This window comes from Triplophysa rosa, linkage group LG24 (genome assembly GCF_024868665.1).
Source record: "Triplophysa rosa linkage group LG24, Trosa_1v2, whole genome shotgun sequence".
NCBI classification, from domain to species: Eukaryota; Metazoa; Chordata; class Actinopteri; order Cypriniformes; family Nemacheilidae; genus Triplophysa; species Triplophysa rosa.
The window spans coordinates 13,797,462-13,825,390 of NC_079913.1; the positions used below are offsets into that span (position 1 = coordinate 13,797,462).

Below are 27,929 nucleotides of genomic sequence, written 5' to 3' on the forward strand. Positions count from 1 at the left end.
AGTACCTCCATTATAATCCAGGGTGCTGTTGGCTAACCTTTTTGATTTTTACACAAAAAACATTGCTTCTACATAATTACAAAGAAAAGTATTTTCAGGGCTGCAGGGATTTTTTTGTGATGTAATCAGTATTTAGTACTATGCAAGAAAAATAAAGATTCTGTACAATAGTTGAGGTTTTATGATTAGGAAGATAATTAACCTCGGGAAACCTGCAAATGAATAAAAAAACAAAAGAGGATAACAAAAGTAGTATTGAGATGCCACGTTCATCATTCACAGCAATAATCTGACATTAATTCTGAATGTATTCATTTGTAGACATTAGACTTGTTCGACTTCATGCTGCGCCGCAACCGCAAGAACCGACTGGTGGATGGCATCACTTTACCACGAGAGTGATTAAAAAGCGTATAGTCGGGGTACCTCTCTCGGGGTAATGTGATGTCATCCGTTTGTCGGTTCTTGCGGCCTAACATTACTTCACCACCTATGTGACATCATCAGCTATATTGTTGACCCAACGTAGTTTAAATAATTTATGATTAAGCAGCAAGTTACATTGTTATTTGGTAAATGAATGATTTTGACATCGAGACAGACCAAGAAAGGCACTCCTTTGGTCGGTGCATTAATTATTGAACTGATTGAGACATAGCCTATATCCCTGTTCAAGATCTACAGACTATATAGGTGGTGTAGTCAAAACATGATTTCGGACTTATGTCAGCACATGTTTTTTTAAGTATTGCAGTGAACAAATTTCATGCGAACTGACCAACAAACTGGGTCTCCTTTTCTAGTTTTACTCCTTCCTCTTTCTGTTGGAAGCTTTTTACCACCACAAGCCACAGGATGCCATTTCCAAACAATATGCTTTTGTTCATTGCATCAGGGATGCTTTTTTCACTTCATACCAGCTAAATGTCACTGTTCATCAGGGAACATATAGATCTCTCCTTTCAAAAGGCCATAAAAGCATAACCTTAAATGACAAAACCTGTGACTTTTCTGAATGCTAAATCTTTTAGCATTAACTGTCATGGTTCTGCCCCATCTTGTCTTGCTTTTCTTGATCTAGTGGCAGAATCATGACAGAACCTCTTGTTTCATGTGGAGAGAGGCATTCTGGCCCTGTTGGCCTTCCATATGCTCTCTCCGGTTTCGTCATTGTTCCTTCCCTCTTGTTTCCTCGTTAGTGCTCATTATGATTTCATGCCCCACACCTGTCCCCTCTTGATTTGTCCCGTTATTTAATGCCCCTGTGTCTTCTGTCTTGTGTTGGATCATTGTCGTTTGTGTGGAGTGGTTTGCCCTGTGTCCTTGTCACCCGTCGTGTTTTGAAGTGTATGTAAGTCTAGTCTAGTTAATTGTAGTCATGTCTTATGTAATATATATATAGTCTAGTCTAGTTAGGGTAGTGAGTCGATGTTCCTGTTTATGTTCCCTTTCCTACCCTAGCTGTTTTGTTTTGTTACCCCCTCGTTGGTTTTTGTTTCACGGTTGTTCTCGTATTAAAGTCCTTGTTACCCCTTACCCGCTGTCTGCGATTGGGTCCTCTGTCCTTGTTCTCGTGTGCCCTCTCGCTTCATGACATTAACTGCCTGTTCACATGGAGAATGTAATTTCATTTTTGGAACTAATCTCAAACCTTACATAGACATTTAAGACATTGTGATGTGGTTGCAAATTCCATTTTGGCTAATGTACCCCATGCAATATATATGGTGAACTTAAGGGTCGTTCAGACAGAACGCGTTTTTTGCTGTTAGACACGACTCTTTTGAATTGTTTTCAGTTGGCAGGGAGCGCTTTGCGCGCTTGATACACCTTGCATTTTTGGCGGAGCGCTCTGAGCACCTGAGGAGAGGTGGATGTGGTGACGGAACTTTAAAGTTGCTTGAAACGTCCGGAAACTCAAATCAACTTTATTTATATAGCGCTTTTTACAATTTTCATTGTTACAAAGCAACTGTACATGAGACATATTGACTATAAGCAAAACAATTAAAGTTATACCTGTAAAAACAAGAAAAAGGTGAAAACACAGAAGACATACATACCCACATACAAAACACTCCACACACACAATATGCACACGTACTAACTCACATAGACATAGACACACACACACGGAAGCGCACACATGCACACACTCACACAAACAAGCACGCACACGCACACACACACACACACAGACAAGCACGCACACAGACACACACAGTGAAAGCACACATTTAAGATAAAGGAGAGAGAAACACAGGTCAAATATTAAACAGACTATAAATTCCTATATGCAATATTAATTAAGTAAAACTTTAAAATTCTAATGGAAACCATTAGTAATTAACCATTGGACCAGTAGTGGCTTTATAGTGGACCAGTTGGAGTTTTTGTAATAAGCCTGCAGGGCAACCACATAACAGTGCATTACAGTAATCTAGTCTTGATGTCATGAATGCATGAATTAACTTCTCTGCATCTGACATTGACAGCATATGACGTAGTTTAGATATATTCTTAAAATGGGAAAACGCAATTTTACAGGTGTATTACAGGAAACTGTATGTGGGTATGTCTGTCTTCTGTTTTCCACTTTTTCTTGTTTTTGCAGGTACAACTGTAATTGTTTTGCTTATAATCAATATGTCTTATGTACAGCTGCTTTGTAACAATGAAAATTGTAAAAAGCGCTATATAAATAAAGCTGAGTTGAGTTGAAACTGCAATGATGAAGGAGAAACTTGTGTTGGCTGACGCGGGTTAACCGAGCAAGGTCAGAGCAAGCACCCTCTGCTTATGCCTTTTTAAAGTTTCTGATAATATGACAGTTTACAGCAACTAGAGCGCTCGCGCTATAATCCTTGACTGACAGGACAGCTGTTTCGGTGGTTACCTAGCAACATTTAAAAAATTGCGACGTGACAGGTGTCATGTACTCTTTACAAGCATGAACAAGAACAACACTTTTCATATAAAATTTACCATCCAAACTCAAAACCACCCCAAAATAAACAAGGAGAGTATAAACATGTGGATTAAAGAGGGAACTAAACAAGACAGCTGAACATAATTGGTAGCTATGGAAACTAATCATGACACAACAGGTAACTAAGGAAACTGATGAGGAACTAATTAAGGTAAGATTTGATTAAAGGACAGGAAACACAAGAACAGTCAAACAGTGCGTTCCAAATGGGATATTTTGCCCTCCAAAGGGCACTTCAATCATCAAACAATCATGGTCACCACACTGAAAGGTCGTTCCGAACCGAAGTGCTCGTAACTGGTCACTTCCAAGGGCCCTTCAGAATGAAGGATTTCGAAGGGTACAACTGATGGACACTTCGCGCCCCATGATTCTTTGCGTTATGACCGAGCCTCCTTATGGGCTCGGGATAATGACGTAGAAGGGAACTTCAAGAAACATGTTTACACCCTTAGAAGGTCTCACACCGCATGGGGATGGAACACAGGGAGGGAATTGAACTAAACTGTAACAATACTAGACTTCCTTAGTCATTTCTTAGACTGTCCATTCACACCTTTGCATTGGTAGTATTAGTAAAGTTGTGCTTGTAGATCTAGTATTTGTCCTTGGAGATGTTCCACCTTTTAGCATTTTTTAGTTTGCACTATCAAAGTATACTGTATGTATATTGCTTTGAAACACTGCCACTGTAGACATTTACACACTACAGATATCTAAAAATATAAATCCATCTATATTATAATATACTGTGTATACAGTAATATCCATCCATATTATATAGATATCTTCTTTTCTTTAAATAGCTTCCAAAGGCTTCTTTATAAGTTTGAAATAATATTAGATGCCTATAGAGGGAATGCGTTAACGTCACTTTCCCACGTGAACATGCCGGGACACCCCGGGACACGCTCCCTTGAGTGGTAAAACAAAAAATGGTTGCTTTCAATAGAAGAAACAAAGAAACCGGGACTAAAAAGCGCAATTATTTGCAGAAATTACAAGCAACTGGACTCGACGGTGATAATTACGACTACCTTACGACTTACAAAGGAATCAGGTGTTCTTGGACACTCAAATGTTGCGCGGAATGGCGTTTCCTGATATTATAATCATTCATTTTGCCGAGCGTTTTACCTCTCAAGCGGGCGTGTTCACGTGGTAATCACATGGGAAAGTGATGACACTTGCATACCCTCTATATTAGTTAGCCCATGTTATTTTAATAGCCTATATCAAAAGTGTTAAAGAATTAAAGAATTTTCATTTTTGGGTGAACTAACTAACTAACATACAAATATATCTTCTAAAACTCTCCTTTGTGAGATTTCTGGTTGTTTTTCTCATAAGTAATATCTGAGGAGACTTAAACAAAAGTTTTGTTTGCTCTCCTTTTAATGTCATCGATGTCTAGAATAATGGACTACTTGCACAACTAGTTTTGCATTTTACTCGATGCTGCTCAGTCAGTTTTGGTAATAGCGTTCAGCACATCTACATGTCAAGTCAACTTTATTTATATAGCGCTTTTTACAATTTTCATTGTTACAAAGCAGCTGTAGATGAAACATATTGACTATAAGCAAAACATTAAAGTTATACAAGTAAAAACACATGTGAACACATACAGAAAACTGACACGCACACAGGTTCATACACACCCACATGCCTAAAACACAACTCCACACGCACAGAGCACAAAATACACATGCACTGACACATGCAAGCACGCACACGCATAAGCACGCGCACACACAGCATGGTTATCACAGAGAAGCACACATTTAAGATAAAGTAGAGAGAAACACTGGTCAAATATTATACGGACTATAAATTCCTATTTGTAATAATAAATAAATTTAGCAGAATGTTACATTTTAAAGTCATATTAATAAATACAAAAACTTGAAATTCTTAAGCTGATGTCAGCAGCCCCCCGGTCAGCCAAAACAGTGCAAAACAGAATGCAAATGGTGGAACATGCAGAAATGTATTCATTAAGTCAGAATATTTCTAATTTTTTTAGCGTGGTCACTTGATTAAAACAATAAATCCTGGTTGTGGGTTTAATGTGGCTTTTTTCAATAGATCTTAAAGGTGCTAAAATGAGTCTCTTATTGTATTTCACAAACGTATACTCAACTCCTGAATAATAAACTGCATGCGTGCACCCTGCAGCAGTCCACCACAAATGTCTACAGCATCTCTTCTTCAGAATGTACTGTAATCATAACCTTATACAACCTGTACCCATATGCAACACTTTGAACATGCAAGTTAAAAGAGTGAAAGCGCTTTTTATCTGTATTGCATTTTTTTTGCATATAATTTCAGGACACGATAATGAGGACGTCCTTTGTGTGTAGACTTCCTTTTTTCAAGCCTGGCTGAGGTCTAAGAAACAAAGCTTGTAGACTATGAGATGAGAGAAAGTGAAAGAAAAAGCGAGAGAAAGCTAGAGCGAGACCGTACTCTCGTCTCCAGGGTACGTCTAGCTTCCTAGCAACCATTTGCCCAGGGCACTCTCTGATAACTACCCAGCTGCCGGGGCGAATCTTTGTAGCTGGGCTTGGTGAACTTAACTGGGGATGCCTGGCAACCAGTTCACCTGATTCTTTGTCAGAAGCACATGAAAGAGACATCGGCTTGACTAAAGGCGATTTTTTCATTGTTTCTTTGTTGCCATAGTGTGTATTAAAACCAGAACTGGCGTTCTTTGCTCATCCATTAAAGTGAATCAGAAGTGGTCAGTCAAGTTATAAGCAACTTGTAGTCCGATTAATGTGGGCACATGATTGATTAGAGATTTATGAATGATGTAGCTGGCTGCCTTTTTGTGGCTAGTAGTTTTGAATCGATCCAGATATAGCTGGCAGGGATTTTGTCTGTTCTTTGGCAATACCATTATTTATGTGTTTATTTACTTGGTCAGCTGGTGCTTGTCTAATACTGTATAGTTTGGTGTTTGGCGTTGAAAGGTCCTAAATACTGTTTGGGAATCACTTTGCAGTGCCTTTTCAGTTAGCACAATAATGTTGTAAAAGTTAATAGTAGATCAGCAGTAAATATGGGAAATGTCCAGTTAAACAGGTTTACACAGTACATGTATATTGCCTTGCAGGTATGTCCCCTTTACTAGGTTAAAGTAATACGAGAGCATGCGATATGATATCCATTCTGTCCTAATACGTTGAAGCTCCTTCTAGCTATTTTTGAATACACAAATAAACGTGAATGGCCCATAAAAATGCGTCCAATAATCCGTAAATCAACCTAACGGCGCAAGGCTTCCCTAAGACCAGTTCTCCAGCTACCTATCAATATTCTGCAGCTTTTTTCAAGATCCCTAGAGCAGAACAACATTTTTGGTCCAAACAAGATTTTTTTTTAAGTGCTGTGCTTGTTGTGTTTGTACATTTTACTGTAAGAAGATCATGTAACAGTAATTGATGTGTATTATGATGTCGACTGAAATAAGCGCATATCACTATATAAACACTATGAATGGGCACACTATAATTGTTTTCAGCATAATTTGCAATTGCGATGGTTTTCTGCCTAGTGTTATAGGTATTGTAATTGGGTATTTCCATTGTGTTAGGGCTCAAAAGTAAATTGCATTGTCATCAAATAAAATGGTTCAAGCTGGTAAGCTATGCTCAGAGTGTTACGGCCTGGTCGGGTCATCTTCTGGCACGGGGATTGTTTTGTTTTTGTCAAGCACTTGGCTGTCACCAAGCTTTTAGCTGGCTTCGTGCTTGTGTCTGCGTCATTTGCCCCACCCTCGTGTTTCCGTATTACTTCCCCTGCACTGGTGTTTTTCCACTCCGTGTTCACACGCCTGTTGGCACTTCACTCATTATCGTTTCCTTAATTACTCCACACCTGGTTATGATCTCCTCGTTACGTTCTCTTTATAACTCCCTCAGTGTTTCTTGTCCAGTGTCTGTTCGTTGTGGATTTTTCTGCCCCAGACTGCCCCAGGTGTAGCTGTGGTTTGCCTTCTGATGTTAAGTTTTCTGTTTAGTTTTTCTTGTCTCAAGTATCTCAGCCTTAGTCTTGTCTAGTCGTGTCTTGTATCCAGTCTTATTTGCTTACCTTCCTTGTTCTCCACGCTCCTTCTTTTGGTCTGCCTCTTTCAGCAGCTTGCTTTGGCGCTCCGGTCAGTGATCACCTTTGTCGGACATCTTCTCTGGGAGGGATTCCCTTGCTACCTCTCCAGGCGCAGCATTTCCCCCAACCTGCCAGCGCGGTCTCGAGTCGGGTGAGGTCGCCAGGCGCTTCCGCCCAACTCTCAGCACCGGCTATCTATCCTCGACTCACCGTGCCGTTATCTACCAACTCAGGAGATATTGCTGATGAGATCGCGGCACTCGATCCACCCCGGGATCTGGAGGAACTCATTAACCTGTGCTTGCGGATTGAGAGTCGCATCAATGCCCGTCGCCGGTGCAACTCCTCCCCGCCTGCCTGGCGTCGTCGGGATCCTAATCGGGAGAACGGACGTGAATCTGACCGGAGCGCCGCTGCTGCACTCCAATCACCACCGGAACCCGAGCCAATGCATATCGGACGTTCACATCTGATTTCCGTGCAGAAGCAGCAACGTCTCTCCGAAGGACTTTGTTTCTATTGTGGGAAGGCGGGTCATCAGGTGGTCCAGTGTCCGGTAAAAGCCAGCGCCCACCCGTAGAACGGAGAGTCCGGGTGGGCGCCATCACAAGAACCTCTTCGACTCTGCGCACCACACTGCCGTTTCGCCTTTCTTACGAAGGACGTACCCATGCCGGTAAAGCTCTCGTCGATTCCGGAGCAGAGGGGAACTTTCTGGATAGATCCACAGCCCGAGCGTGGGGAGTTCCTATCATCCCCTTGCATCCACACCTCTCTGCTGTGACGCTGACGGGGCTGCCGCTTTCTTCAGTCACTCACACCACTCCACACGTAAGCCTATTTCTATCGGGTAATCATTGTGAGAAGATTAGGTTGTACATCCTCGATTCCCCCACCTCCCCTCTGGTTTTAGGGCATCCATGGTTGTCACAACATAATCCTCACATTGATTGGGTTAACACATCTATTTTGTCCTGGAGCCCTGCTTGTCATGTGTCTTGTCTTGGTCCTGCTCCTTCGCCTGTGTCTTTGTCTCCTGTGTTTCAGGTGGATGTCACCGACCTGACCGGAGTCCCCGGGGAATACCACGATCTGCGTACCGTGTTCAGCAGGTCCCGCGCCACGTCTCTACCTCCGCATCGACCCTACGATTGCGCCATAGATCTCCTCCCGGGCACTTCTCCGCCTAGGGGTCGGTTATTTTCCCTTTCAGGTCCTGAAAGAGAGGCCATGGAAAAGTACATTCGTGAGTCATTGAACTCCGGACTCATCCGCCCTTCCTCATCGCCGGCCGGCGCGGGGTTCTTCTTCGTACAGAAGAAGGACGGCTCCCTGCGTCCTTGTATCGACTATCGAGGTTTGAACGAAATTACGGTAAAGAATAAATACCCCTTACACCTTTAATGTCGTCTGCCTTTGAATTATTACAGGGATCTCGGGTCTTCACTAAGCTAGACCTCCGCAACGCCTACCATCTGGTGCGCATTTGCGAGGGGGATGAGTGGAAGATGGCTTTCAACACACCATCGGGACATTACGAGTACTTGGTTCTTCCCTTTGGGCTGACCAATGCTCCCGCCGTCTTCCAGGGCCTCGTTAACGACGTGCTGGGCGACATGATTAATCGCTTTGTCTTTGTGTACCTGGATGACATTTTGATTTTTTCCCAGTCTCTCCAGGAACATACCCGACATGTCAGGAGGGTCCTCCAACGTCTATTGGAGAATCAACTATTCGTTAAGGCGGAGAAGTGCGAATTCCACTCCGATACGGTTTCGTTCCTTGGTCACGTGGTCTCACCCCGGGGCATAGAACCGGACGTCGCTAAGATCAAGGCTGTCGCCATGTGGGCAGTTCCCGACTCTCGTAAAGCACTGCAGCGGTTCCTGGGGTTCGCCAACTTTTACAGGCGATTCATCCGGGGCTTTGGCCAAGTGGCCGCACCGCTCACCGCGTTGACCTCCACCAAGGGGGGACCTCGGGTCCCTGGCATGGGGAATCGAGAGGCGGGTAGAGGAGGCCGGTCGCTGGGTGCAAATACCAGGGAAGTGTCCGGCGGGTCGTCTTTTTGTTCCCGTCTCGCTGCGTCCGAAGGTTCTCCAGTGGTGTCATTCGTCCAGGCTGGTCGGCCATCCAGGAATCAAGGGAACCCTGGCTTCTGTGGGTCAGCGGTTTTGGTGGCCGTCGGTCTCCAACAATGTCAGACAGATTGTGTTGGCTTACCCTGTCTGTGCGCAAAGCAAGACCGCCCGCCATCCTCCCACGGGTCTGCTTCGTCCCCTTCCCACCCCTTCCCGGCCATGGTCCCACATCGCCCTGGATTTTGTGACTGGCCTTCCCCTGTCGAGTGGACACACTGTAATTCTCACAGTGGTGGACCGATTCTCCAAGGCGGCCCATTTCATCCCTCTTCCCAAGCTCCCATCCGCCCGAGAGATGTCTCAACTGATGGTGGACCACGTCTTCCGCCTACATGGCCTTCCGGTGGACGTCGTGTCCGATAGGGGTCCTCAGTTCATCTCCCGGTTTTGGAAAGAATTCTGTCGTCAGATCGGGGCCTCAGCGAGTCTGTCGTCAGGTTACCACCCTCAGACTAATGGGCAATGCGAGCGAGCCAACCAGGAGCTGGGACGCAGGCTCCGCTGTCTGACATCTAGTAATCCCGGTTCCTGGAGCCAACAGCTCTCTTGGGTGGAATACGCTCACAACTCCCTTCCCGTCTCAGCCACAGGTATGTCCCCGTTTGAGTGTTCTCTCGGATACCAACCTCCTCTGTTTCCTTCCCAGAAACTCGACGCTGCGGTTCCCTCAGCTCTGGCCTTTGTCCGGCGATGCCACCGTATCTGGACGAAGGCCAGAGAGGTTTTGGCCCAAACCACGCTGAGAACCAAAGCAGCGGCGGACCGCCACCGGATCTCTCCCCCCGCCTACGTGTGTGGTCAACGGGTATGGCTCTCCACCAAGGACCTGCCTCTCCGGGTGCCTTCTCGTAAGCTGGCACCCAGGTTCATTGGGCCATTCCGGATCACCAAGGTGGTTAATCCAGTGGTCGTACGTCTCAAGCTTCCTCCCAACCTTGGTCGAGTCCACCCTGTGTTCCATGTATCCAGGGTCAAACCGGCAGTCACCTCTCCTCTTAACCCAGCCAGTTCTCGGCCCACCCCCCCTCCCCCGCGGCTGGTGGATGGGGTCCCAGTCTATACTGTAAGAAGACTCCTGGACATCCGCGGCCGGGGCGTTCAGTATTTGGTGGACTGGGAGGGCTATGGCACACAAGAAAGGTCGTGGATTCCTTCGCGGGACGTGTTGGATCGGTCGCTGATCGTGGACTTCCACCGGAGACGAGGTGAGCCCTCCCCTTAAGCGCCTAGGGGCGCTGGTGGGGGGGTACTGTTACGGCCTGGTCGGGTCATCTTCTGGCACGGGGATTGTTTTGTTTTTGTCAAGCACTTGGCTGTCACCGAGCTTTTAGCTGGCTTCGTGCTTGTGTCTGCGTCATTTGCCCCACCCTCGTGTTTCCGTATGACTTCCCCTGCACTGGTGTTTTTCCACTCTGTGTTCACACGCCTGTTGGCACTTCACTCATTATCGTTTCCTTAATTACTCCACACCTGGTTATGATCTCCTCGTTACGTTCTCTTTATAACTCCCTCAGTGTTTCTTGTCCAGTGTCTGTTCGTTGTGGATTTTTCTGCCCCAGACTGCCCCAGGTGTAGCTGCGGCTCGCCTGCTGATGTTAAGTTTTCTGTTTAGTTTTTCTTGTCTCAAGTATCTCAGCCTTAGTCTTGTCTAGTCGTGTCTTGTATCCAGTCTTATTTGCTTACCTTCCTTGTTCTCCACGCTCCTTCTTTTGGTCTGCCTCTTTCAGCAGCTTGCTTTGGCGCTCCGGTCAGTGATCACCTTTGTCGGACATCTTCTCTGGGAGGGATTCCCTTGCTACCTCTCCAGGCGCAGCATTTCCCCCAACCTGCCAGCGCGGTCTCGAGTCGGGTGAGGTCGCCAGGCGCTTCCGCCCAACTCTCAGCACCGGCTATCTATCCTCGACTCACCGTGCCGTTATCTACCAACTCAGGAGATATTGCTGATGAGATCGCGGCACTCGATCCACCCCGGGATCTGGAGGAACTCATTAACCTGTGCTTGCGGATTGAGAGTCGCATCAATGCCCGTCGCCGGGGCAACACCTCCCCGCCTGCCTGGCGTCGTCGGGATCCTAATCGGGAGAACGGACGTGAATCTGACCGGAGCGCCGCTGCTGCACTCCAATCACCACCGGAACCCGAGCCAATGCAAATCGGACGTTCACATCTGATTTCCGCGCAGAAGCAGCAACGTCTCTCCCAAGGACTCTGTTTTTATTGTGGAAAGGCGGGCCATCAGGTGGCTCTGTGTCCGGTAAAAGCCAGCGCCCACCCGTAGAACGGAGAGTCCGGGTGGGCGCCATCACAAGAACCTCTTCGACTCTGCGCACCACACTGCCGTTTCGCCTTTCTTACGAAGGACGTACCCATGCCGGTAAAGCTCTCGTCGATTCCGGAGCAGAGGGGAACTTTCTGGATAGATCCACAGCCCGAGCGTGGGGAGTTCCTATCATCCCCTTGCATCCACACCTCTCTGCTGTGACGCTGACGGGGCTGCCGCTTTCTTCAGTCACTCACACCACTCCACACGTAAGCCTATTTCTATCGGGTAATCATTGTGAGAAGATTAGGTTGTACATCCTCGATTCCCCCACCTCCCCTCTGGTTTTAGGGCATCCATGGTTGTCACAACATAATCCTCACATTGATTGGGTTAACACATCTATTTTGTCCTGGAGCCCTGCTTGTCATGTGTCTTGTCTTGGTCCTGCTCCTTCGCCTGTGTCTTTGTCTCCTGTGTTTCAGGTGGATGTCACCGACCTGACCGGAGTCCCCGGGGAATACCACGATCTGCGTACCGTGTTCAGCAGGTCCCGCGCCACGTCTCTACCTCCGCATCGACCCTACGATTGCGCCATAGATCTCCTCCCGGGCACTTCTCCGCCTAGGGGTCGGTTATTTTCCCTTTCAGGTCCTGAAAGAGAGGCCATGGTAAAGTACATTCGTGAGTCATTGAACTCCGGACTCATCCGCCCTTCCTCNTCTACCATTCAAAAAGTTGAAAATAAAAACACCCAATTGAACCTCCTGCTTGAGGCCTTTTATTTAGTCTATAATTGTGGGTCTATTTGAATTACCTGAAATTCTTTGTTCCACTTTTCAGATGCAACTAAGCAAACTCTGTAACATGTAGAGTTGCCACTTTCAGTGTGCCATAATGAGGTGAAAAACACCATTCAAACACCAGTTCAAGGACTTTAATTCATACATGACAGCTTGACATTAAAACGAGGTTTAGAATAAGTTTAACAAGACCCTAATTATTTAGGTATTTACTGTATAAAGATTTGTTCTTTATGATGCATTTATTTAGTTTACTTTTATTAAGTAAATACATCATATAGATGGAAATGTTATAAATAGGCCTAATAATAACAACAACGTTAATTATTTATTTTAAATCATTTATCTATTTACTTTTACCCGTCTAATAATGTCTTGGTAATAAGTATCTGTTTCAAAAATAGCTAAAGGTAGTAGTATGGAATGGGCTATCATATTAGGCTAATTGAAAACATAAATAGGATATCAGCAGGAGATGTCATCTCCCGCATGAGATAGTACTGGTGCAGTTTACCATCACTGACAGACCCGCGGATCATTCACTATTACAACTTTGTGAATAGACCGATGTTGTCTTTCAGACAAACTCAACATTAAAATGCGACGCTTTCTCACCATATCCCGTTGCTCACACTCGTAAGTTACATTCGCTGAAGACAGAGAGCCGCGATTCCAGATACGCGGACAGTATGAAACCGCGGCGCTTGCTTGCGCATCCAGTGTAAAAGCACAAAAACGCCAACGAACAAGTGACATTTTTATGTCATATGAATAAACTGTTTTTAAGCGTAATGCACCGCAACAGCATAGTGACCTCCAAATGACAGTTACGCCAGTGCATGCGCGAGTCTCATTTCGCGTTTGATCACTGACCACCGACATTAGAAACACTGAAGAGCGATCACGCGCAGTCGCGCATCACAATGAAATGTGATTAATGATAACGGTCGCATTAAAAACTCACGCAGGCCAGGGAATCATTATTTATACAGCCATGAAAAGATTAATGCAGAACTTAAAAACATACAACCACTGAATGAAGAGAAAGAGAGATGCGCTTGCAAAACTGGACATTGATCAGGCACAATATATTTGTCTCTCCATTTTCGTATTAGCCTACTTTCGGGGATCGACAAGTAACGTCTCAAAGATCGACCAGTCGATCGCGATCGATGGGTTGGCGGCCACTGTTCTAGGGTGTTCTGGCTAGGTGCTTACTGGCACAAATTATAATAGTCCACCCACAAGTCTCCATTTTATGTCTCAATTTCATTATTTGGGTAGGCCAGATGGCATTGTCATGTGGTATCTATTACATTATTCACAACTACTACGCTACTCATTTAAAGACACAAAGTTGTTCCTTGAAAGAGCCAAATCTGCCATTGATTACTATTTATAGAATATATGTCTGAAAAGAGACTAAATTATTGGATAAATGATAACTTTACATGCTTTCTTCCATAAAAAAATCCTCAGTACTGGGAACAATGTTTCTCCTATTTCCTTAGTTACTGTGCTCCTGCTGTGATTCGATTAAAAGGACACACAGATGTTTATCCAGCTTTATTTGTAAGTAAAAATTGCAGGTCTGAGTGGATGAACTCAACACCACATTAAAAGCGCTGTTCCTCTGGACAGTCTTGTTAAATGCAGTTCATGAATCTGAATTTGGAGCAGTAATCAAATCAGCCGATGTCTCAGAGGAATAACCGGCCATCGCTTTCCATAAAAACATGCAATAGGTTTCTCTCACAATCTGAGGCTTTTGCTGTTTGGAGGCTAGTTTCAAAAAACTGTTTATGTAACCAAAGCTATTGATAATTTTACAGTGTAATATTTCTCATGAGCAAAAACAGAAACACTCTCAGCACTAAGCAACAGTTCCCCTACATGTAAGGAGGTGGTTACACTGGTAGAATTTTCATTGTATGTAGCCTTTGTTGTGCTAATTGTAGGCCCTACTTATTGTTGATTCTGAAAAGCGTTCGAGAACATTTTGCCATTTCTCAAAGCCTTTAAGTACTCAAAATGCGTTGCGCAGTACAAAAAAAGTTATACATACTGTAGGCCAACTCTCTTGTTGACTGTTAACACTGTGGCACTGTAACAGATTGAAAACCTTTTGATTGACATCATGTCACATTATGGCTTAAATAAGGGTGGTATATCTGTTACAGAGTGGAGTAAGGAAGTGTGGCAAATGTGAAAAGCGAAGTATAATCCAAAACGGAATAGTTTAATGAAGCCTAAGAAATCCAAAGAAGCCCACAAAGCACATAACCATGAATAACAAACTGAGGAACACGCAGAGCTTAAATACATGGGGAAATGTAATCAAGGGAAACTGAATCAGGTGTGGGGCAATTAACAACCAAGGGAACAAATGAGGCAGGAGAACAGAACACAGAAAACTAAACCAAAATAGAGCATAACCATGACACATATATTGAAGTGTGCATTGGGATTGTACAGAAGGAACAGACCTAATAGCACATACAGGTGCTGGTCATATAATTAGAATATCATCAAAAAGTTGATTTATTTCACTAATTCCATTCAAAAAGTGAAACTTGTATATTATATTCATTCATTACACACAGACTGATATATTTCAAATGTTTATTACATTTAATTTTGATGATTATAACTGACAACTAATGAAAATCTCAAATTCAGTATCTCAGAAAATTAGAACATTACTTAAGACCAATACAAAGAAAGGATTTTTAGAAATCTTGGCCAACTGAAAAGTATGAACATGAAAAGTATGAGCATGTACAGCACTCAATACTTAGTTGGGGCTCGTTTTGCCTGAATTACTGCATCAATGCGGCATGGCATGGAGTCGATCAGTCTGTGGCACTGCTCAGGTGTTATGAGAGTCCAGGTTGCTCTGATAGTGGCCTTCAGCTCTTCTGCATTGTTGGGTCTGGCATATCGCATCTTCCTCTTCACAATACCCCATAGATTTTCTATGGGGTTAAGGTCAGGCGAGTTTGCTGGCCAATTAAGAACAGGGATACCATGGTCCTTAAACCAGTTACTGGTAGCTTTGGCACTGTGTGCAGGTGCCAAGTCCTGTTGGAAAATGAAATCTGCATCTCCATAAAGTTGGTCAGCAGCAGGAAGCATCAGAAGCATCTCGCCTGGGCTAAAGACAAAAAGGACTGGACTGCTGCTGAGTGGTCCAAAGTTATGTTCTCTGATAAAAGTAAATTTTGCATTTCCTTTGGAAATCAGGGTCCCAGAGTCTGGAGGAAGAGAGGAGAGGCACAGAATCCACGTTGCTTGAGGTCCAGTGTAAAGTTTCCACAGTCAGTGATGGTTTGGGGTGCCATGTCATCTGCTGGTGTTGGTCCACTGTGTTTTCTGAGGTCCAAGGTCAACGCAGCCGTATACCAGGAAGTTTTAGAGCACTTCATGCTTCCTGCTGCTGACCAACTTTATGGAGATGCAGATTTCATTTTCCAACAGGACTTGGCACCTGCACACAGTGCCAAAGTTACCATTACCTGGTTTAAGGACCATGGTATCCCTGTTCTTAATTGGCCAGCAAACTCGCCTGACCTTAACCCCATAGAAAATCTATGGGGTATTGTGAAGAGGAAGATGCAATATGCCAGACCCAACAATGCAGAAGCGCTGAAGGCCACTATCAGAGCAACCTGGGCTCTCATAACACCTGAGCAGTGCCACAGACTGATCCACTCCATGCCACGCCGCATTGCTGCAGTAATTCAGGCAAAAGGAGCCCCAACTAAGTATTGAGTGCTGTACATGCTCATACTTTTCATGTTCATACTTTTCAGTTGGCCAAGATTTCTAAAAATCCTTTCTTTGTATTGGTCTTAAGTAATATTCTAATGTTCTGAGATACTGAATTTGGGATTTTCATTAGTTGTCAGTTATAATCATCAAATTAAAAGAAATAAACATTTGAAATATATCAGTCTGTGTGTAATGAATGAATATAATATACAAGTTTCACTTTTTGAATGGAATTAGTGAAACAAATCAACTTTTTGATGATATTCTAATTATATGACCAGCACCTGTACAGTACATTAGTAATGATTATTTGATGTCTGTGTTTTCATCTAGAAGATTTCATTAATTGGTTCAGGTTAACAGGGCATATCCTTGCAGGGTCATTGTTGAGTTCGGTGTAGGGATTCCACATTAAAGCCATATCGAATTATGTCTGCTCATAGAAGTAATAGAGATAGGTTAAGAATCTGTTGAGAATCTGTTGCTTTCATTTTGTTTAAATGAAAAAGCCTTTGACGTATTCTCTGGATCTGTTCCACATTCATGGAATGATCTGCCCGCTGCAGATTCTGTAGCCATCTTTAAGAATCGGCTGAAAACACATCTCTTCCATCAACACCTGACCGATTAGTTCTGACTTCTATCTCTCTTCTACTCCTTCAATCCTAAAAGCTTTGTATACTGTGGCTATATGAGACCAGTTTTACTGGCTTATGTTGTTGTTCTTATGTTCTTCCAATTCCTTCCATTGTTTACCTCATTTGTAAGGATAATAGCTTCTGCTAAATATAAATGTATACTACTGGTGCACATTTGGCCTTTCTGATTTTGCCAGGTGAGAGTTCTTTGGTCAGCATCATTGTTGAAGTTTACGGTTAATGTAATGGTGTTTTTTAACACAAACAACCCTGACCTGAAACATCTTTCACTTTGCAAAATATCACTTTCGCTCTTTTTAGATGTTTGTAAACAACAAGTTTCTAAATAAAGTCAAGTTTTACAAAAATCTTTGGTATGTTTGTATTTGTACTGGTGACAGAGGGAATGTCTGTGATGGCAAGTGTGAGTCACTTGTTTTTAAGAAAACTGGTCAATGTTTTGACGTAAATATGTGTTTTTGTGCTTACAGAGGGCCCGGTGATCTGGCGCATGTTGACCTACCCTCCGGTTCGTCGCGCTCTCATCGTGGGCTGCGGACTCCAGATGTTCCAACAGCTTTCCGGCATCAACACGGTCATGTAAGTCTCATTTTGTCTTTTAACTCGGGTAATTTTGGAAACTCATTTCAACAGGGCCAGTAAAATGAATGCTTCTTGAATTAAAGTAGGGTGAATTCAGGTAGATTGGGACCCTTCTTGACTTTAAGATGATTCAAAAACAGTCCCAATCAAGCTGACTTCACCCTACTTTATATCTATTTGAATAGGCCATATTCTACACTTCTGCATCTTAAAAGTTTACTTTTACCTTGGTTTACCTATGTACTCTTTCAAAATTCAAAAACAGTTCTAAGGCAGCATCTTAATTGAAATTTTACGTAAAAGGTGATTTGAAGTGAAAATCACACAGGCAGAAACAGCACACAAACTTTTTAAAATAAAGCTATTATTTTCCTTTGTTTTCATTTTCCACAATTCTGTGATGCTTACTGTATATGTAAACAGACTTGCTAAAGTACCCATGAAATCAAAACTGAAGGCTTTCATAGACGTAAAGATATCTACAAAGTCCATTCACTTGGTGGCCATTTTTGCAACGCCTCCGGGCAGCTATTTACGTTATAGCAGACAACAGGCTGATATTTCACTATTCTGCTCTTCAGCTTGTCATCAAACTCTAGTGAGGTAAACTTAATACAAACTGCTATTACTACACGTACATACTGCACTAATACAACAATCTATCACACTGCACTAATACAACAGCTATCTGCTGTCACTGGATATCATCCAATGCACATCCATGACATTTGCGTATCCATTTTATGTATAATCTGCTGCACCTTCACATATTATTGTGTGTATATATGTGTACATAATGTAGAATGTGTACATAAGGTGTATAATATGGTGTATTGATAACTGTAAGTATGTCTAATAGTACACTGTGTGTACGGAGTATATGTATGTGTATATTGCACATTGTCATCTGTATAAGTCTGTAAGTATGTAAATGGTACTGTCTATATGTAAATTGTTTCTGCACTTTCTGGAGCACGCTCTCAAGAATTTCACTCACCAAGGCACTTGTGCTGTGGTGATGTGACAATAAAAGTGATTTGATTATTATTACTGTTTGTAATAAGTGAGGAGCAACAAACAACAAACAAAGCTACACATTTTAAGACACTTTAATAAGTCTATAAGTCTACTAATACTATTCTAGTTCCTAATAACTGAATAGGTGATACACTATGTACATACTGTATGCTTTTATTTCACAGTTTTGCTAAACAATAAATCATCTAGATAGACTGGGGAGAGAGCATTTAGTTCTAAATGTCATGTCTACTAATGCATGAAACGCTTAAAAAACTGTAAAAATATGAGCCCTTTGTCATTTTCATGTTGACACTTGTGTGGTAATAAACACTCTCGAAAAATGAAACTACCAAGTAATCTTTAATAAATCCAAAGAATGGGATGAGAGAATCCTCTCAAGTTTGTCATACACATCGGCTATCGACATATTGATAACACCGGACCAGGAACTAAAACAGAACAGAACTACAAACGATAATGATATACACACACCTGAATATAACAAAATCAAATCAGTAACTATGACAAGGAATTGATGTAGGGAATGGTGCAACAAAGGCAGTGAATGTGTTGGGGATGACCCAAGTAACAGCCACATCAATCAATTTTTGTGTGAGAGATTTGTGTATCTGATTTAAAATGTAGTCCTTATTTATTCACTTTTAGTGATGCCTGTACTTGTAATTCTTATTTTAGGCAACCTTTATAAATACCCTGCTGTAGTGCGGTTTTCCTTTCATGATCACTTTTCAAGCATTTTAAACAATCTCGGAATGTGTGATGTTGCTAGGCAACCTCTCATGAGAAAATGAGGAGTGTTTATTGGAGGGAGAGGGGAAAATTGTGTGTGTGGACTTTTTTCTCGGCTGTCATTTTGGAAGATTACAGGTCTTGACAGATGGGTCCTAAAATGACATTTTCGATCTATCAAACACCTTCAGTTTAATCATTCTGTCGTTGTCAGTTCATCTATTCAGAGTGAGTGTAGACAGAGATCATAGCAGCTAAAATTGACAGATATACACACAAACACACATACTCAAAAATGCCAAACAGAAAATCAACACAACCTTTATACAGCATACCAGTACCCCAATGGGCAGTGCGATATTTATCCAAAATTCTCTACTTCTCAGGCATTACAACTCTGTAAAATGTTAATCCCCTGTACACAGAAAAACTTGGAATAAGTTATCTGTAAAGCGTAATCTCTAGAAGAAGCATTTGTAAATACTGCTAAAAAAAATTCTTGGGGTAATTTATGCCAGTTATAAATATCGATTTGGTTAGACATGCATGAACACAAATCTTAATCAACTCTGAATCGAGACAGTTTGTTCTGGCATTGAGAAAGGTCACATGTGACCATTTTTAGTAAAACAAAGGCCTTTCTCTTCTATTATTAGTGTGTGGGCTTCCTTTTGCATTAATTATTTTGGTCTAGGCACCTCATTTAGGATTTTTTTGGCGTTTTTGGTGTATATATATTGCATATATTATCTTGTTTTTCCAAAATTTGACAATGATTTCCTTGTATAGTGCCTTAATAACTCAAAGGCTCTGTGAAGGATTCATGATTAAAATATTTGCTGTGTATCTTTTGGAACAACATTTGCAAACCATCAAGGATGTGCAATATCATAAAGAATGAAATGCAGTCTTGGTAATAGAGTTTTTATGAGTTTAAGATGCTAGGTGGGGGAGCCAAATGTGACAGTTTGAGAGGGGATGAAATGAGTCCCCCCATTAATAACAAGATATTTTACAAAAGGATGATGGACCAAATAAAATAATATAGGTAAGTCAGTATTACATTAAAAAAATGGTACTGGGTACTAAGTACCAGGTGTATAAGTATGTTCATTTGAAGGTAATCAGTAAAACAATGGTGTTCCTATCACTGGGGATAATGTCATTAAGTGTAACATACATAGTAGAGGACCAAGAACAGAGCCCTGTGGGAGACCCTGAGTAAGATGAGTAGTCAAAGATTCACTTATAAAAGCAGTGCCTGAGATGTCTATAGAAAGTATGTGTATATGGCTAGTGCATGTATGTATGGGAATATGAGATGACAGAGTTGAATGCAGCACTTTTATGCATTAGGATGGTGAAACAGTCAGCACAAAGGAGAGAAGGTTGTTTGGTCATTCTCTGTGGTGCGGTTTCAGTGGTTTGAGCAGAAACCAGACTGAATAGGATTAAACAGATTGTTAGATAACGTACTTGAATTAGAGTGTAATTGAAAGGCTGATCCAGGAGATATTAATCAAATTAATCAAAGCCGGCTAATCAAATATGACATAATAAAGGAAATGGTAGATAAACAGTCATTTAAAACACATTGACATGAGTTGCAGAGCTCATTAAAGCCAGAAATATGATAAACAGAGAGGAGAATAAGTTTACCGACAGTAAACAACAAGAGAATATTGCAACATTATAATGTGTATCACTAGCTACTATTAATACTAATGTCTTCCAGGGCCGTTTTAATTGTTTCCAATTGCAAGACGCAGCATTAATGAGATAGCTAATTAGCTAAATATGAAGAAAAGGGATGTGGAGTGTTTTTACAGCATTTAAACTTTGTACAGTTTAGCATCATTATACCAAAATATTAGACTGAAGAATGGTGTGACTGACAGAAAGCTGCATAGTAAATATTCATACGCAAAACTGTCATTTGATTGTCAAGGCTCTTCGGCGTCTTAATACATCCAAAGACAAGGACAATAGATTTCCCTTATCAGTGATAAGCAGCTGGATGAGATCCCCGTGTAGGCTGAAACACTGGCCATGCTGCTGGTGTAATTAGGTTGTGCTAATGCTTCCTTCTCATCAGACACCGACAAGTCTGCTTTCCTGCAAAATGCTTCCTCTCCACTCACCTCATCCCCTACAAAACCATTATTTATATGCCTTAATTGCTAATTAATGCTTTACATACATGTTTTTCATTTTAGTACAAAAGTGTTTCAACAAGTCACAAGGGTTGTGAAGAGTTTGTGTGAATGTTGGAAGAGCTGTCTGGGCATCCTGTACAGAGTGTGTGTGCGCGTGCAACTGAGTCTTATCTGTGGCTGGAAAAAAGTATTAATCCCTGTTGCCAAAACAGGCACAACAATCCGGAATCACTGTTTTTCAATGAAGACGGATGCTCATTTGAGTCATTAGTGAGCAATACCGATCAGTTTGAGCTATAAAGTGCTGGCCTGTTTCTGCTGCTGCTGGCATGCTGTGTCTTTTTATTACGTTTGTGGCATGGACGGTGCTGGCGCTCTATGGTTTTGACGATCAGCATGGAGTCGTGTGTGATTCATGTTTATCATCCACCAAATCAGACCACAATCTGTTGACTGACCATCTGATGCATATTGCAAACAAAAATGGTTTTCTGAATACATTAAGTTCATTTGAAAGGTTTTCAGATTGACATTTAAAACAAGTGCACAATCTATAAACAGTTTAATCACTTTTGTATGTAGTGTTTGTTTTATTATGTTTATCATCTTATTGACATATGACCTGCCATCCACTTTAAAGTTAACAAAAAATATTTTTACTGTTTACTTCCGCAATCGTTTGTAATATATTCACCAAAATGATGTTGCATTTCTATATATTATTAGAAAATGTAGAATTGTAGATTAGAAAAAGTAGATTTTATTTTGGTGGTGGCAAAGACTTAATATGAATAAGTTCATTCAAACATTTTACTTTTTTCAAATGTAACAAAAGATATGGTCATACGGAAAACATCCAACAAAACAAGCAAAATGTAACAATCGGATCCACGAAAATGTATCTAATACACTTTTCTTTATAAAGATAAGTATATTAGATGAAAACGTTTTTTCAGATATTTAGTAAACAGATGAGACACTTTTGAAATGATATGTCAGTACAAATACCTGCTCTTGTTCACAAAATATTCGCAATGTACTTTAGTGGACATGGCAGACGTAATTGAAGCTGGATTACGACATTCCAATGTTTATAACAAACATAATTCAATATGTCAAAGTGTTGAAAAATCATTCCAGTGCACTGAAACATCTGCGCCCTGAAAATTTCCAAAATACAATTAAAAAAAACAGGGAGCACTGATGCTCATGTTCTCTTATCACGTCACATTTTCTGAACCCTCTCACCGTAACTCAATAAAACGCAGCAGAAGTTTTGAAAAGACAAACTTCTATTACATATTATATCAACATGAGCATAAACACCCATCGCTAGACAGGTAAGGAACATTTAAAATGAACATTTGCATAAAATGTTTATTATGTAACAGCATAATCAAAATATTATTTTTTAAACAGGCTAAAAACAACGTCTGAAACATATTTGTCATGTCATTGTTGATGTGCTAGTGCTGGTGTTTAACAACACGCTTAGTTGCGCCAAAATTAGTCATTTTGAGACAGAGCAATTCAGATTGATTTGTTTGAATGAGCAGATGAGTGTGTATCCATAGGTTTGTATACTATAGCATCCAAGCAATGTTCAGTTTTTTCATTGGTGAAATAGGTTAGCCCTCATGGGAGCACATCTCACTCTACCTCTCTCTCTCTGTCTGTCTCTTTGCATCTCGCTCTGTGTTTATTTTCATACAACATACATTTGTCTCTGCCTTAGTGCTGAGTGTAAATCCACAGCACCCTCCCTGCTCCCAACCTGTTATCCATGATGTCCCTTCACTCCCGTTACATAACAGAGTTTATCATTGAGATGGATGGTGACTGAGATTTAGCCAAACACACCACAATCTGTTATTCAATGAGTCAAGTTGCAAGCAAAACCGCAGCAGAATGCTCTTTTTTAGGGCTACTTTATGGGAGACAAAGATCCTCCGAAAAGGACACAACATTTGTCTCTCATACATTTGTAAACTAGGGAAAAAAAGAGTAAATGCCACCAGCAATTTTCATTTTTTTCTGAAAATGAATAATCTTGGTTTTCAGGTTTCAGTCATCCTAATGCTTCTTCTGATGGCCTTACTGGGTGCAATAAAACAAATGGCTATTAATCCGACGTTTTGTCTCGGCAGACGGTGGTGGCAATATGACCTTTTAGAAAACCTCATAACTTAAATATCAGCATGAGGTGTGTGTACCTTTGGCTAGAATGAACGAAGCTGTCTGTCGGCCAGCGGGAGTCTCTTACAAGAGAACATTGTGTCTGGTATACATCTGTGTGCACTTTTATAAAGTTGGGGGTTTTATTTTATCCTCAGGACACAGCTGATGACTTCTTAGAAACTCGATTTTAGTTACTAAAAGGGATAGTTCACCCAAAAGGAAAATTGTGTAATTTTTTTATCACAAAAGTTGTGTGCACTGTTATTTTTGGTTTCATTTAACACTATATTCAATGGCAATTCTCATACTGAGTCTTTTTAGTTTGGGTGGAATAAATGATTTCATAGTACAACACTCTCAAGAGATCAAAGAATATAATATTTATGATATTCTGCAGGTACAATACAAGTTTTAAGCTGTCTGGCCTGTGGCTAGACATCTAGTCTAGACCTTCACCACACCTCTCCATCTCATCCCAAAACTCACCAATTATGTCCTCTAACCATATCGGAACCCCTCCGCCATCCTTCTCCGAACAATTGGCATCTGTTGTATTTTAGACTCCCATTGAGAAGCCTTGGGGTTTTTTTGCATGCAGGGTTATGTCTAAACACTCTTCAAACAGTTACTATTTTCAAACAGGACTAGGAGTCCATCTCACAGCTTGTCATAAATCCAGGACTTTTGCCATTTCACACTCATACCTGTTTTTGAGTTTTTCATGATCAGAAAGAGTTTATTCAATGTAGGCAGGTGGGCTGCACAGATAACACATAGTCGTGACTATGTTTGTTCTTTCATCATTTTGAAGGTCAGTGTGTTCTGTTTTTCATAGAGGAAAAAAACAACTTGCTGGTGAAACAACTTACATAAACTATAAAAGTAAAGACAGAAGTTTCTATTTTGGTTGACCGAACCCGTCACACATCTCAGAGGGGAAGAACCCAAGCGCAGGCAGCAGTGGTGAAGGGGTTAACAGATACTTTTATTAAATACAAAGACAAAACAAGAGACCCACAATGGGGTAACAAGGACAGAACTAATATAAAAGCGGAAACAAAAATACTTCCCACGAGGGGGCAAAAACAGCAGGACAAAATAACAAAACTAAACACGACCAAACGTCAACGCAAAATGCAAGGAAGTCCAATACGTAAAATAATAATCCAAATGACAAGGCAGGACAAGACGAGAAACTCACAGAGTTGCACTACAGGGAGACGTTGAACAAACACAATGACCGAGCCACAAGACAATGAAACATGAGGGCATTTTAAAGGGAATACAAACGAGGGATAATGACACAGGGCAGGTGGGAAACATTAGACACGGCAGGGAAGCAATACATGAAACGAGAGGGGCGGGGCCAATGACAAGACACGAGAAAACACATGGAGTGTCAAAAAATAAACACCTCATGGCTTTCTCACATTAAACATAAGGCTTTGCCACGACTCTGCCATAAGATCAAGAAATCCATGACAAGATAAAGCAGAGTTGTGACAGGACCAGACAGCTGCTAATTTAGTTGATCACGATTATTTAAGTTATCAAGTTGACTTTTAAGTTATCTGTAATGTATTCTTTGTGACAGTTGAATGAACATGTTTTTTTATTTCTCTCATTTCTCACCAACAGGGTTGTTAATGATGAAACTGACAATCAAATAATTGTAATTTGATAGATTACATTCGCCTGTAGACAAATACCAATTTCAATTCATTTCAAAGTGAGAGTACAATTATAGATAAGTGAGTGAATAGCACAGAGTAAACCAGCTGTATTTTTAGTTTGAAACCGTATTAAATGAAGCTCTGTTCTTACCAATTTATGAGGAGAAAGATGCATTCTATCTAATAGCGAATGCTCACCCAGACCTGCCTGAAACGCCTCATGTAACCACACCCCCACAAATATGGTAATAGGCGTTACATTTCCATCACACGCTTGCAGAATTCGACTTGTTAACTGGCCAATCAAAGCACACCTCGCTTTTCAGCTTTTTCGACAAAGAGGAGATACAAACATGCACGGTATGTGGAAAATACAGCGTTTTTTAACCTTAAACCATGTCTATACATTGCATTACATCTAAAACAAATGATGATATTCGTTTCAGCCATGTCGTATGACCCCTTAAAGTCCTTGATAAAAGACTGTCTTCTTAAACGTTTTAATATTATGCTGCTATATAGTAAGTAGAACATTCTAGTTCATTCATGTTTACTAGACTATAGCTTTAGTATAATGCTCCATTAAGCTGAATTGTAATAAAAATATGCAATAAAATCATAATAAAGTATATTGTGTTCTGTAAAAAATGAAATAATAAAACTGAAGGGAACAAACCTGGATTCATTCAGTATTTTTCCTATGACATAGTTCTAAACATACAGTACACTGTTAAAAAAAAATCTGTAAAAAAACGGTAAAAAGTCTGGCAGCAGAGTTTCCAGACATTTCCCGTAAAATTACGGAAAAGAACTGTTTCACAAAATTACATGAAATGAACTGTAAAAATACAGAGCCAATTTTACGGTCAAAATTGGTTAAATTACAGTACAGCACTGTTGATAATTGCTCATTAAACTGTGTAAAAACAGATAAATTATATTAAAATACATTAAAAAGCAACTTATTTTCAGGGTAATCTCTGTAAATTTAGGAATTTTTAAGTAATTTTATTAAGCTTCTCTGTCAATCTACAAAGGAATTTACTTTTAAAAAACATTTTAAATGTATAATAACTAAGAAACTACTAATAAAAACCAAATGTCTGTACATTTACCAGTTATAATAAAGATATATATTATTAAAATACACCAAAAGTAGCTACATTTAAAACCTACAATACTGTTAATTAAAAGTAATTAGCAGTTATTTGAATCTATCAGGTCACAGGCCTACAATAATTTCCTGTTAAATTCTTTACATGTAAAATAAATATTCAATATTAAAAAACAGTACTTTATTTTGTACCTTCAATGAAACAGAAAAAGACATTCTGGGGAAATGCAAAAATATTTATTTTTTAAAATGTTCATCTGACAGTGGGAATACAAGTGGAGTATATCAGATTCAGAACATAGCTCTGTACATGCAAGGTATTCGTTACACATCTAGACATTATTTGAGCAACTTGAGTCATATAGATTACTTATGCTACCTATAGGTGGACTTAGATTGTCAAGAGTTTTGGTCCCGCTCACTGTCATTATATGCCTTCTATAAATCCTGAAGTTATCTGCTGAAGAAAGAAAAACATACATTTTAGATGGCATCAGGTAAACATATTTTTCAGATATCAACGGTCGCAGCAAAATACTTAGACTGACTGCAAATCTCTATGTACATTATACACTATATTCAGTTTACTTTCTTATAGCAAAACCTCCCAAGAGTTACTTTTGCAGTAACACATCTTGCACAGTCACAGTGGACCCACAAGGACAACACAAATTATTAATAATGAATATTATAGGAAAATGATACCGTGTAGATCAAATTTAATTTATTGCCACTGTCAAAGCAATCCTATGGAATCAAATTACTTGTCTGTCTTTGGCAATGTAGATTTTAGATTATAAACAGTCCAATCTTTTCCATACCTGGATTGTTATGGTCACCTGCGGTAGATTAGCACAAGCAGTCGATCCACAGAACCTGAAAATATTTAAATACATTGTATTACGTTCACACATACAAAGTAGATTTTAGATTATAAACAGTCCAGTTTTTTCCATACCTGGATTGTCATGGTCATCTGCTGTAGATTATCACAAGCAGTAGTTCACAGAACCTGAAAATAAAATATTTAAAATAAGTTGTATTACGTTCACACGTACAAGGTAGATTTTAGATTATAAACAGTCCAATATTTTACATACCTGGATTGTCATGGTCATCTGCTGTAGATTATCACAAGCATTAGATCCCTAGAACCTGAAAATAAAATATTAAAAATAAATTTGTATTACATTCACACGTACAAGGTAGATTTTAGATTATAAACAGTCCAATTGTTTACATACCTGGATTGTTATGGTCACCTGCGGTAGATTAGCACAAGCAGTCGATCCACAGAACCTGAAAATATTTAAATACATTGTATTACGTTCACACATACAAAGTAGATTTTAGATTATAAACAGTCCAATATTTTCCATACCTGGATTGTCATGGTCATCTGCTGTAGATTATCACAAGCATTAGATCCCCAGAACCTGAAAATAAAATATTTAAAATAAATTGTTTGTATTAACATTTACACATACAAAGCACAAGTTCCACAGATAGACATATAAAACATCAACAAGAAAATTAAGATATAACGTTAGAGTATTGCTATGAAATTAAAACAAAATGTATAGGGAAAACATTAGATCATTTTTACCTACACTGCAAAAAGTGCCATTCTTACTAAGCAGCAGTTTTGTCTTGTTTTTATTAAAAATATCTAAAACTTCTTAAATCGATATACAATTACTTGACAAGAAAAGTGACCAAA

At 40.6% G+C, this 27,929-nt stretch overlaps 2 protein-coding genes and 1 long non-coding RNA gene across 3 annotated transcripts in view; 2 read left to right on the forward strand and 1 right to left on the reverse strand.

Moving 5' to 3' along the window:
- LOC130547607 (proton myo-inositol cotransporter) overlaps positions 1 to 27,929 on the forward strand; it is a 64,484-nt gene that overhangs the window by 21,900 nt on the left and 14,655 nt on the right. Inside the window, exon 4 of the mRNA XM_057323669.1 lies at positions 17,207 to 17,315. Within this exon, the coding sequence (XP_057179652.1) occupies positions 17,207 to 17,315 (109 nt within the window). The remainder of the gene's footprint in view (positions 1 to 17,206; positions 17,316 to 27,929) is intronic.
- Positions 8,353 to 9,712, forward strand: LOC130547611 (uncharacterized). The gene is made up of 2 exons (XM_057323680.1): positions 8,353 to 8,459; positions 8,533 to 9,712. Exon 2 carries the CDS (start codon positions 8,611 to 8,613, stop codon positions 9,604 to 9,606), a length of 996 nt encoding a protein of 331 aa, XP_057179663.1. The 5' UTR covers positions 8,353 to 8,459; positions 8,533 to 8,610; the 3' UTR covers positions 9,607 to 9,712.
- LOC130547612 (uncharacterized) lies at positions 26,196 to 27,352 on the reverse strand. Its single transcript, XR_008961904.1, has 4 exons — positions 27,310 to 27,352; positions 27,168 to 27,221; positions 27,031 to 27,085; positions 26,196 to 26,669 (listed from the first exon to the last, which is right to left on the reverse strand). It is a non-coding gene; the product is annotated as an uncharacterized LOC130547612 (long non-coding RNA).